We start from the raw sequence: 13,075 nt of genomic DNA, 5'->3' as shown, positions 1-13,075 counted from the left end.
CAGCTTACAGTGAACAATCAGCTAAGCTTTAACAGAAACATCCATTTTTTCAAACCCTGACCCAACAACAAAAAACTTTTCTTGCTTCATCCTGAGCATTCGTCCCTGATTTAAAGAAATGATATTATGGGGCGCCTGGGTGGCTCAGTCAGTTAAGTGTCCGACTTTGGCTCAGGTCATGATCTCACGGCCCATGATTTCAAGCCCCACATCAGGCTCTGTGCTGACTACTACGAGCCTGGAGCCTGCTTCAGATTCTGTGTCTCCCTCTATCTCTGCCTCTCCCCTCCTCACACTCTGTCTCTGTCTCTCTCTCTCAAAAATAAATAAACATTAAAAAAAATTTTTTTTAATGATATTAATGTAACCTACAAAGGATCAACTTTGGAAAATTAAATGAAAGCCTAGAAAGGCAAATAAATCCTACTCCTTCCCATTTGGGTTCATATAATAAAAGTGTTTATTGTTCTTCAAAACAACCCAAAATAACAAACAAACAAAAAGCAGAATATGAGACAAAGCTTGTCCTGCTTTTCAAAGTGAAAGCAGTAATTAACGTTTTGGATTTCTTTGTTTTTATTTTTGTTTTTGTTTTCTCACAAATTACATCAGTGATGATTTAGATGACCAGCAAGTTAGGATTGATTTGGAACTGCTGTCCCTTAGAGATCAATTTTGATTCCGGCAAATCATATATTGTGTCTACAGAATAAAACGCAGATTAGCCAACCGAATGTGTCAGTACCATTAAAATGTATAAGCTTTTGTCATGAATGAGTTTTCAAAAATGTAAAATATTTGCTTCATGAATTATAGTGATAAGGCATCAGGTGAATTTGCTGTAGGACAATTTTATTCTCTCTTCAAGTAGGAAACTGGTGGCAGTTCAGTGTGAAGAGTCATTTTCTATTTTTAAAGTAATTGAATTTGAGACATAACTATTAGTGTGACAGTTTCCCAGGGCAAAAAATGAGATGAATAAATGGGTCTGAAACCCAGGCTAATGGAGCAGTGCTTTTCAAAATTACATACACATTTATGCACTTCTACCACTTATAGTTTCATTCATCATATTGGGTTTTGGCCATTTCCTTGAGAGTATTTCCAATTCTAATATATTTCTAACAGAACTCCCATGCTGTGATCATTCCTTTATATGGTAGGATTCTACAATATTCCTGATTTACAGGAGCAGATTTTCTAGTAGGTATATGATATCTGACTAAATACATCAATTTTTTATTCAGTCAGTAATCTGGATATAATGCACATAAATGTGCCATATAAATAGGGGGCAAGTGAACACTTCTATTCTTCTGATCAAGGCTGTGTGACCTTAAGCAACCCACTTAGCTCTCTGAACCTCAGTATTTCCATCTGAAAAATGATAGGTTAAATTAGATCATTTTTTATGCTGCCTTTTTAATTTAATAACCCATATTAATTATTCCATCTATCTCTTTAATTTGGACCAAGTGGGAATTCATGAAAAAGTTTGAATGAAAGAATGTATTTCTTTTCTTTTCTTTTTTTGAATTTTAATTCCGGTATAGTTAACACACAGTGTTATATTATTTCAGGTGCACGATATAGTGATTCAACAATTCTATACATTACTCAGTGCTCATTGTGATAAATGAACTCGTAATCCCCATCACCTACTTCACCCATCTCCCACCCACCTCCCCTCTGGTAACCATCTGTTTGTTCTCCGTAGTTAAGAATCTGTTTCTTGGTTACTGGAGGGGATATGGGAGGGGGGGGTGGGCTAAATGGGTAAGGAGCATTAAGGAATCTACTCCTGAAATCACTGTTGCACTATATGCTAACTGATTTGGATATAAATTTAAAGAATAAAATTACAAAGAAAGAAAGAAAGAAAGAAAGAAAGAAAGAAAGAAAGAAAGAAAGAAAGAGGGAAATTCTTGCTTTGTCTCCTGTTTGTTTTATTTCTTAAATTCCACATATGAGTGAAATCATATGATATTTATTTTTCTCTGACTGACTTATTTTTTTTAACGTTTTATTTATTTTTGAGACAGGGAGAGACAGAGCATAAACAGGGGAGGGTCAGAGAGAGGGAGACACAGAATCTGAAACAGGCTCCAGGCTCTGAGCTGTCAACACAGAGCCCAACACCGGGCTTGAACTCATGGACCACGAGATCATGATCTGAGCCACCCAGGCGCCCCTCTAACTGACTTATTTTACTTAGCATTATATACTCTCTCGATCCATCTATGATGTTGCAAATGGCAAGATTTCATTCTTTTTTATGGCTGAGTAATATTGCTCTGTGTGAGTGTGTGTGTGTGTGTGTGTGTGTGTGTGTGTGTGTACCACATCTTCTTTATCCATTCATTTATTGATGGACATTGGGCCGCTTCCATAATTTGGCTATTGTAAATAATGCTGCAATAAACATAGGGGCACATATGTCATTTTAAACTAGTGTTTTCATATTCTTTGAGCAAATTGTATTGTGATGACTGGATCATAGGGTAGTTCCATTTAAAATTTTTGAGGAACCCCCATACTATTTTCCACAATGGCTGCACTGGTTTGCATTCCCACCAACAGTGCACAAGGGTTCCTTTTTCTCCACATCCTCACCAACACTTCTTGTTTCTTATGTTTCTTGTGATTTTAGCCATTCTGAAAGATATGACATGATAGCTCATTGTACTTTTGATTTGCATTTCAACATGAGTGATGTTGAGCATCTTTTCATGTGTCTGTTGGCCATCTGTATGTCTTCTTTGGAGAAATGTCTGTTCATGTCTTCTGCCCACTTTTAAGTAAATAATGATGAAGAAGATGATGATGATCATCATCATCATCATCATGATTTTGGTGTTGAGTTGTATATGTTCTTTATGTATTTTGGATATTAACCTTTTTTTGGATATGTCATTTGCAAATATCTTCTCTGATTCAGTACACTTTTCTTTTCTTCTTCTTCTTCTTCTTCTTCTTCTTCTTCTTCTTCTTCTTCTTCTTCTTTTGAGAGAAGGAGAGAGGGTGCAAGTGAGCAAGGGGCAAAGAGAGAGAGATTCCTATGAGGGGGAGAGAGAAAGAGAAAGAGAGAGAAGCAGGGCTCACCTGAAGCAGGGCTTGTGTTTTACCTGAAGTGGGTCTCATGCTCATCCGATGTGGGACTCAAACCCATGAACCATGAGATCATGACCTGACTTGAAGTCAGATGCTTAATGACTGAGCCACCCAGGCACCCTCAGTAGGTTTTCTTTTAGTTTTGTTGATTGTTTCCTTTGACTGTGCAGAAGTTTTTTACTTTGTTATAGTTCCAACAGTTTATTTTTGCTTTTGTTTCTTTTGCCTCAGGAGACATAGCTAGAAAAATGTTGCTATGTCTGATGTCAGAAAGATTATTGCCTGTGTCTCTTCTATGATTTTTATGGCTTCATGTCCTTAATCCATTTTGTGTATGGTATAAGAAAGTGGCCCATGGGGCGCCTGGGTGGCGCAGTCGGTTAAGCGTCCGACTTCAGCCAGGTCACGATCTCGCGGTCCGGGAGTTCGAGCCCCGCATCGGGCTCTGGGCTGATGGCTCAGAGCCTGGAGCCTGTTTCCGATTCTGTGTCTCCCTCTCTCTCTGACCCTCCCCCGTTCATGCTCTGTCTCTCTCTGTCCCAAAAATAAATAAACGTTGAAAAAAAAAAAAAAAAAGAAAGTGGCCCAGTTTCCTTATTTTGCATGGACCTATCCAATTTTCCCAACACCATTTGTTGAAGAGACTGTCCTTTTACCATTGCCCATTATTGCCTCCTTTATCAAAGATGATTTGACTATATAATCACGGGTTTAGTTCTGGGCTCTCTATTCTGTTCCATTCATCTATGTGTCTGTTTTTGTACCAGTACCATACTGTTTTGATTGCTACAGCTTTGTAGTATACCTTGAAATCTAGGATTTTGATACATCCAGTTTTGTTCTTCATTTTCAAGATTGCTTTGACTATTCAGTGTCTTTTGTGTCCATACACATTTTAAGATTATTTGTTCTAGTTCTATGAAAAAATGCTGTTGGTATTTTGATAGAGATTTTATCAAATCTATAGCTTTCTTTGGATATGGACAGTTTAGCAATATTTGTTCTTCCAGTCCACAAGCATGGATTATCTTTCCATTTGTTTGTGTTGTCTTCAATTTAAAGAATGTATTTTTAAATAAATGTAATTAAATTTTAAAACCTCATAGGACCTAGAACCGGGCAACCTGTTATTTTGTAAACAGATGTTTTAAAGATATATAACCATGCTCTAAGATATTTTTAAAATCTCTTCATAATTTTGTTTGTGATATTAGTTTTCATATAAGATCTCTGTAATGCAAAAATCACACCTTTACAAATCTCCTCACTATGTCTTAGAACTTAACAAATTGTTAATGAATCCTTTTTTTTTAAACATTTTTTTAATGTTTATTTATTTTTGACAGAAAGAGACAGAGCATGGGGGGAGAGGGACAGAGAAAGAGGGAGACACAGAATCGGAAGCAGGCTCCAGGCTCTGAGCTGTCAGCACAGAGCCCGATGCGGGGCTCGAACTCACGAACCATGAGATCATGACCCGAGCTGAATCGGACATTCAACCGACTGAGCCACCCAGGCACCCCTGCTAGTGAATCCTTTATGGTAGAATAAGCCCACAAACAAAATGTCTTAAAAGTATAAGTAATTAATTTGCCCTATCAGGTTAAACTCACAGTTATCAAAAACATATGGATTATTGAAGGCAGAACATTGTTTGACTTTGGGGGGATTGACTGGGAAAGATCATTAAGCAACTTTTTAGGGTGATGAAAATGTTGGCTATCTTGATGTAAGAAGTAAATACATAGGCACAGTGTTCACTTCATAAAATGTTATCAAGCTGAATACTGGATTAGTGTACTTTCTGGAGTATGTGTTAGTACAAAACAAAATTCAATGGAGCAAATGTTAAAGATCTTATTGGCTTTGCTCAGTGATTCATGAACTGTCTTGAACCAGTCTAGCAGATGGAAAGGAGCTCCAGGAGCTGTGCAAAACAAAAGACTTTTATAGGCAGGGGAGCAAGAACAAGGAAATTATACTAGGCAAAAAGCGGATTGGTTATTACAGGGTTACTTTCCTTTAGGGGATTGCAGGCATCTATCAGGCAGATTATCTAACTAGTGCTGATCAGGCTAGCCTCATGGGCTGGTGTAAGTAAGACCCATTTCTGAGAGAGCCTATGCTGTTTGAGCCAAGTCTCAGTTTTGTAAGGTGAGGCTTAGCATGAGTAACTCCATTTTGAGCCTGTTTTGTTTTTAACAGTTACATGTCAACCTTTTTTTAAAGTTTAAAAGTTGAACTCACTGGCATTTTTTTCAAAGAGATTCTCTATCCCTTTATTAAACGCAAACTAAATACATTCTAAATCCACCTATAATGTAGGAGGTAATTTATGCTAATTATGATCTTTAAAAAGAAAAGAAATGAACAAGAAAAACAAAACAAAATGTATGGTTTAGTTTGTGGGGTGCAGTGTAATATAATTTTCCTCCTTTTCTACATCTTTTACATTATTTCTTAAGGCTTTGGAATTAGATTTGTGTTTCTTTTTAATACCACACTATGCTATGATGGCTATTTACATTATACAAATAGGATAACAGCATAACCTGTAATATTTTAAACATAGTAACAGATTATAAGCTTCTAGAAGAAAAAGAACATCTTATTCATGTTCATTTTTGTAAACTCCAAAGTTCCTGGGCAAGTTTTTATTTTTATTTACTTATTTTTTTTTTAAGATTTTATTTTTAAGCAATCTCCACACCCCACATGGGGCTAGAACTCACAACCCCAAGATCAAGAGTCACAACCTCCACAAACCAAACCAGCCAGGAGCCCCAAATTATTTATTTTATTTGTTAATTTTTTTTTAGTAATCTCTGGGCCCAACATGGGGCTCAAACTCATGACCCTTAGATCAAGAGTTCCAAATGCTTCTTTTTCTGACTAAGCCAGCCAGGCACCCCTCCTGGACAAGTTTTTAAGATTGAATAGGGATTCAGTTTACATTTGTTAAATTTAATTTCAGAGCATTATGCTAAAAATTTAGTTTTGGGGCACCTGGATGGCTCAGTCAGTTCAGTGACTGACTCTCAATTTCGGCTCAGGTCATGATCTCATGGATTGTGAGATGGAACCCCATGTCTGGCTCTGTGCTGTCAGTACACTGAAGCCTGCTTGGGATGCTCTCTCTCCCTCTCTCTCTGCCCCACCCTTGCTTGTGCGTGCGGTCTCTCTCCCTCTAAATATGTAAACTTAAAAAAATTAGTTTCAAAAATATATTTTGAAAGACAAATATTAAAATTTGATAGAAATATAAAAGTTGATGGAGTGGTCAAATTAGGTAAGCAGTCAAAGTACACTAAGTAAATACACACTGAATCATCTTGTAGAATGATGGAGTCTTCCTTTATCTCTCACCTGCTAATTCCATTCTTTGTAAATATACCACAAGAAAATAACAGAAAGAGAAAAATAATTTATGCAAAAGTATTCATGCAGCTTTATTATAACAGTGAAAATCTGGAAATTAAATATAAAATACAGGAAAATGTGAAGTTAATTGTTCTATATCAATATACTGAAATCTCTCGAAGATGACAACTTGGAACTATGTAAATACATGACACTAAGTATACACTGACATAAATTAGAAGAAATTTTAAGTTATCAGTGAAGAAAAACAGTTGCAAGTGACAGAAAACCTAACCCAAACTGGCTTAAGGAAAAGAGGAAATTTATTGGCTGATGTTCAATGAAAAGTTTAAGAAACAGAAAAATCACCTCAAAACAAATCATTGATCTAACTGAAAACATGTAAGGATAACATTTTTAGAAAAAAAAAAAAAAGAAAAATCTAGGTGATCTTGGGTTTGGTGAAGAGTTTTTAGATACAACATCAGAAGTGTAATCCATGAGGGGGCGCCTGGGTGGCTTAGTCAGTTTAGTGTCTGACTTCAGCTCAGGTCATGATCTTGTGGTTCGTGAGTTCAAGCCCCGCGTTGAGCTCTGTGCTGACAGCTCAGAGCCTGGAGCCTGCTTCGAATTCTGTGTCTCCCTCTCTCTCTGCACCTTCCCCATTCACACTCTGTCTCTCTTTCTCTCTCAAAAATAAACATTTAAAAAAACCCCAAAATTCCTCTATATGAAAAAGACTGTGCTAAGAAAATGAAAAGACAAGTCACAGATTGGGAAGAAGACATTTGCACATTTGCAAAACACTTATCTGATAGAGGACTTGTATCCAAAATATATACAGAACTTTAAAACTCAACGATAAGAAAACAAAACACCCAATTACAAAATAGGCCAACATGAACAGACATCTCACCAAGGAAGATATACAGATGGCAAACAAGTCCATAAACATTAGTCATTAAGGAATTTTGAATGAAAACAGCAGTGAGATGTCACTACATACCTATTAGAATGGCTTAAAGTAAAAAACAAAACAAAACAAATAAACAAAACCAAATGCTAGCAAGGATGCCACAGCAACAGGCATGCTCACCCATTGCTGGTGGAAATGCAAACGACACAGCTGCCTGGGAAGACAGTTTGGCAGTTTCTTAGAAAGCTACCCACAGACTTATCATACGACTCAGCAATCACATTCCTAGGTATTTACCAGACTGATTTGAAAACATATCCACACTTGGGCCAGCACACAAATGTTTGTAGAGACTTTTTTTCAGAGTTGCTAAAAACTGAAAGCAACCGAGGTGTCCTTCAATAGCTGAATAGATAAATGATGAGATACCCATCTGATGGAATATTTCTAAAAAGAAATGAACCATCAAGCCATGAAAAGTCATGAAGGAAACTTAACGCATATTGGCAAGTGAAAGAAGCCAATCTGACAAGGCTAGATGCTGTATGATTCCAGCTCTATGACATTCAGGAAAAGGCAAAACTATAGACACAGTGAAAAGATCAATGGTTGCTAGGAGCTCGGGGAGAGCAAATGAAGAAATGAATAGGTGAAGTTCAAGTGATTGTTAGAGGGGTCAAACTATTCTGTATGGTACTCTGATGGTGGGTACATGGCCTTATGAATTTGTCAATAGACTTTACAGCACAAAGAGCAAATTTTGATGCATACAAATTTTTTAAAAAATAATTTAAGAAGTAGGGGGGTTCCAGGAAGGAATTCAGACTGTGACAAGAGAGTCTAACCGAAGGGGATGGGGGGAAAAGATGTTCACCTAAGTAACTTTGGAAATGACTAGAGTCTTTAAGTCTAAAGGCAAGAGGTACTGCAAGGAGGCATTGTACTCTAGTTGATAAAGTTTGTTCTCATGGGGTACAGGTTTCCAGTGCTGATACTTGTATACATGTATACTGGAATCGTACATGGATGGCAAATAGGTGGGGCCAGCTTTCCCATGATTCAAGTGGAACTTCATAGATAGGCAAGGGGAGAAGCTTATAAAATATGCTCATGACTTCAAATTATGAAGGAAATAAGATAAAATTTAGTTTATTTCTTGCAGACTTATCACAATTAGTCATACAGTATTCTATTTAATTACATGTTATTGTAATTCCACACAGAAAAACCATTCAAATCATTTAAAGCAAGTTGAAGGAAAATGCAAGCCAACAATTGTTCTGGGGTTTAATGTGCATTTTGCCAAAATGCTTATTAACCATTTTGTGTTCTAAAAACACAAAAAGGTTAAATCAGTAATAATTAAAATTTGATCAAACGTATACTTTTTGTTAACATCAAAGTCGTTCCCATTAAAGAAACATAAACTTTGTGATATAAAAACGTTCCTTTGTGAAAGTTAGCTTAGGTATAGTGAAAACTGGGATGTCGCCAATCTGTTGATGGCTGCATGGTGTTGATGCCCACACTGTGTGCGTAAGAGTAGCAGCATTGTATAAAATAAACGTATGTGATTATTTCATTCTTCCATCCATTACGTGAATATCATATCTGAGCATCATAGAGGTGAGGGATAAAGAATTTATCCCTTGTGAAATTTCTTGTGAAATCCCTTGTGAATTTCCTTGTGAAAGCATACACAAAAACTCTACCTGTAACAATCATCCGTTTTCCCACTGTGGAAGATACTGGCTCTCGAACAGATGCCATGGCTCAGGTTTTAGCCCCAGAAAGAGTCAAAGACTGCCGTCTCTGTTCTCCCTGTCTCTGCCACGAACTGGGTGGTTGTTAAGGACTCTTTACGACAGGGAGATATGGTGTTCCTTCTAACAAAGTTCTGTATTCCAGTATCCAAGGAGAGATGGATACCGTCATAACATTCCTAGAAACTGTAGCTAATAATATATTTTTTAAATCTGTCAGTATCAAGTGAGAACAGACCTGTTCAGGTACTAGGTCTAGAATAGACTTATGTCACAGATAACCTGGCAGGCTCAATCAAGACCTCATTCAATATTTCCCAAAGAATGTCCTGCAGAGGGGTGTTATTGCAAACAAAACAATAGGCAAAAACCACAAATTATGATTAAGCGTATTTCAGAAACACTGGCTAGATAAATTACAATATAAAATTATATTAATGAATGAACAATGATATCTGTATCTATGTCTATGTATCTTCCCAGCCCCAATTCCGATACTTACAATATGTGCCTTGGTCATATCAGTGTATTTACGGTTCCCATAACATGTGATGCTCTTTCATTCTTATGAGTCTTTACACATACAATTCATTCTTCCTATAATGTTCCTATGCAAATATTTCTTGTCATCTGAGAGCCAGAAGCCACCTGTCCTCTCCCAGGAGGATGCCTGCAGACATAGCTGAGTATTTTCTCCTTCATGACCCTTAAACTTCTATAGCGTATTGCTTATACCTGTCTTTTAAACTCTTACCATTTGTCCTGTCTATTTAATTATCTGCCACCCCACTAGAATCTAATTCCCAAGAGTTCATGGGAAAAGCGTCTTTATTCATCTTTCAATTTCCAGACACTTCGATGCAACTGATACTTAATAAACGTTTGTGGGGTGAATAAGTGAATGAACAGCTAATTTCAGCCTGCCCAGAAATATAATGTTGACCATCCGTGGAATAGAAATTCTAATGATAATTTCAAATTCAACACTAAATATATGAGGTTCTTTACTAAATGTAGTACCTTTTGTTTGTCTTCGAAAAAAATTAAAATATAAAGAGTCTTGGAGCACTTGGGTGGTGCAGTTGGTTAAGTGTCTGACTCTTGATCTTGGCTTAGGTCACGATCTCACAGTTTGTGAGTTCAAGCCCCACGTCAGGTTCTGCACTGATGGCATCGAGCCTGCTTGGGATTCTGTCTCTCCTTCTCTCTGCCACTTACCTGCTTGTGCTCTTTCTCTCTCCAAATGAATAAATAAACTTAAAAATTTTTTTAAAAAGTACAAAGAGTCTTTATGAACTATGAAGAGGTTTGGTAGCATGGTAGGCAGAGAGATGTGCCACCCAGATTCCCCTTCAAGGAAGGGCTTGTTTTCTAGTTGCAGGAAATGCTGTCAGCAGACAGTCTCCAGCTGACAGCTCCTTCAGGGTTTGCTTTAGCTTCAGACAACTGCCCCTTCTGTTGGGAGTTGAGCCCTTTCCTGGGCAGCCTGTGTCAGGTGACTACGTGAGGTGGGAGTATAATAGCCAATCACTGCTGTCTGCCACAAAACAATTTTTTTACGTGATGGACTAAAATTTGTTGAGCCCTCATCACAGTTCAACTTCTCCCTCTGCCCAATCATGTTTCTATCTCCTTCTGTTCACAGGTGTAGGTCCCAAAGAACCATCTTGCCCGACCCCCCCCCCCCCCCGCCAACTTCCAGAGAACCTGATGTGTGAGGACCAGACAGCATAGGTGTACGTATATGTTATACAGGAATGCCCCTCATTGTAACTGCTCAACCCTTCTAAACAGAAAATGATCCTGTTTCCCTTGTGTGGGCAACAAGAGTCAGTGTTTGTTTTGCTACTGATCTTCTTTGGTGTCATTTTCTTTGATCCTGACCTGCGCTGCATCTTTGTGCCCTCTACAGTGGCCCTCTGCAGTTTCAGAAGTTTTCTACTTTTTCTTAAGTTGCCTAGTTCTGGTTATAACAGCCAGGGCTCTCTATCCCTAGCTGAAAGCTTCTCTCAGAAAATTCCCTATGTGTCTTTAGACCTATCATTTTCCAAGCTGTCTGTATTGGAAACCTACTAGTGGAAGATAGGAACCTGCTCCTTGGGCTCGTGGGTTTTGTGGTGCTGGGAAGAGAAAGGAAGGAAGAAGCTGGATGAGGAAAAGTAATTCCTTAGTAAAATGAGCAGAAAATAAAGGAGATCTTGCCTTTGGGCTGATGACCTCCCATTAACCCATGAAGGGAAATACAGTCTTCCCCTTCGTCTTCGAAACTGTTACAAATGGGGGCACCTGGGTGGCTCAGTCGGTTAAGTGTCTGACCCTTGATTTCTGCTTAGGTCATGATTTCACAGTTCATGACATCAAGCCCCGAGCCAGGCTCTGTGCTGACAGCATGAAGCCTGCTTGGGATTCTCTCTACCCCCCACCCTGCCCCTCCCAGGCTCACTTTCTCTCAAAATAAGGAAATACACATTAAAAAAAACAAAAGAAGCTATTACAAACTTCACATCTGTCCTGGGCTCAGGGTTCCCAATTCTGATGGCAAAGGGCTGGAGGGAAGGGAAAATAGAGGAGGAAAATTGGTCTTCTGTGAAATTATTTCACCAACTCAGTACATACTTAGGTTCATTTGTTTTGTTTCATGTTAGGGTTTTTTTCAAAAAAGTATTTTACAATTAAGTAAAATATTTTCCTGGTTCCAAAGTGAAATGCTTAAAATAAGAAATATTTACAAATGTCTAGCTTTTATTCTTGTCATCTCCATCCCGTTATTTCCTTTTCCTTACAGAAAAACAGTTGTTTGTTTGTTTGTTTGTTTTGAGAGAGAGAACTTGTGCATGCTAGCAAGAGGTGGGGAAGGGCAGGGAGAGAGGGAGAGAGAGAATCCCAAGCAGGCTTCTTGCTGTCAGCACAGAGCCCTACATGTGGCTCAATCTCATGAATCATGAGATCATGACCTGAGCCGAAATTGAGTTGGGCACTTAACCAACTGAGCCTCCCAGGTGCCCTAGGAAAAATTTTAAAAACTATAAGTAAATATATACTGTCCTCCCCTTTCTCAGAAAAACGGTAGTCGACTGAACACGTTTTCCACCTTGCTTTTGTCACTGAACACATCTGGCAATTACTTTATGGAATTATATAAAGATATTTCTCATTTTTGGACAGCCTCAAAATACTCTATTGTATATATTTACCATAATTTATCCAACCAGTCTTCTATTGTTATATGGGCTGTTTCCAATATTTTGTTGTTATAAAAATTGCTACAGAGTATAGCTCTCTACATACGTCTTCTCATATATTTTGCAGAACACCTTTGGGATATATTCTTAGAAGTGTGACCAAGGGATAAAAGCATATATAAATTTGTTTGATATTGCCAAATGTCCCCCCGTAATGATTGTACCCATTTGTATTCCAACAGCAATGTGTGAGAATGCCTATTCCATATAGCCTCACACACAGAGTACGTTGTCAGGCTTTTGGATTTATGACAGATAAGTAACGGTGACATAGTAATTTATATTTCTCTCATTATTATCAAGATTGAACACCTTTTCATATGTTTGAGAGTCATTTGCATTATTTTCTATGACCCTTCTGGTCATGTCTCTTGTGTATTTTACTATCTGCCTGTTGACCTTTTTCTATCCTACTTCTAACAGCATGAGTTAACATTCTATAGGAGGACAACGGACACATCAACAGAGAGTTATGATAAAATGTAGTAAGGTCAATGATTATTACAGTAATATGTTTAGTAAACACAGGTTTCCTTAATATCCAAAGGTAGAGCAGTCCTATAGAAACCTTTTTTTTAAGTATTTATTTATTTATTTATTTGAGAGTGAGTGAGAGCACAAGCAGAGGAGAGGCAGAGAGAGGGGCGGAGAGAGAGAATTTCTACCAGGCTCTGCACTGTTAG

General features: G+C 37.8%; 1 protein-coding gene across 1 annotated transcript in view; it reads right to left on the bottom strand.

The window, feature by feature from the left end:
* Nucleotides 1–9,635, bottom strand: part of CB1H4orf45 (chromosome B1 C4orf45 homolog) — a 100,116-nt gene extending 90,481 nt beyond the window's left edge. Inside the window, exon 1 of the mRNA XM_043566519.1 lies at nucleotides 9,100–9,635. Within this exon, the coding sequence (XP_043422454.1) occupies nucleotides 9,100–9,157 (58 nt within the window). The 5' untranslated portion in view covers nucleotides 9,158–9,635. The remainder of the gene's footprint in view (nucleotides 1–9,099) is intronic.
* Nucleotides 9,636–13,075: the final 3,440 nt, after the last annotated feature.

Source organism: Prionailurus bengalensis, chromosome B1 (genome assembly GCF_016509475.1).
Source record: "Prionailurus bengalensis isolate Pbe53 chromosome B1, Fcat_Pben_1.1_paternal_pri, whole genome shotgun sequence".
Taxonomy (NCBI): domain Eukaryota; kingdom Metazoa; phylum Chordata; class Mammalia; order Carnivora; family Felidae; genus Prionailurus; species Prionailurus bengalensis.
Note: the sequence above shows the minus strand (reverse complement) of the source record. Positions and strands in the feature narration are given on the sequence as shown.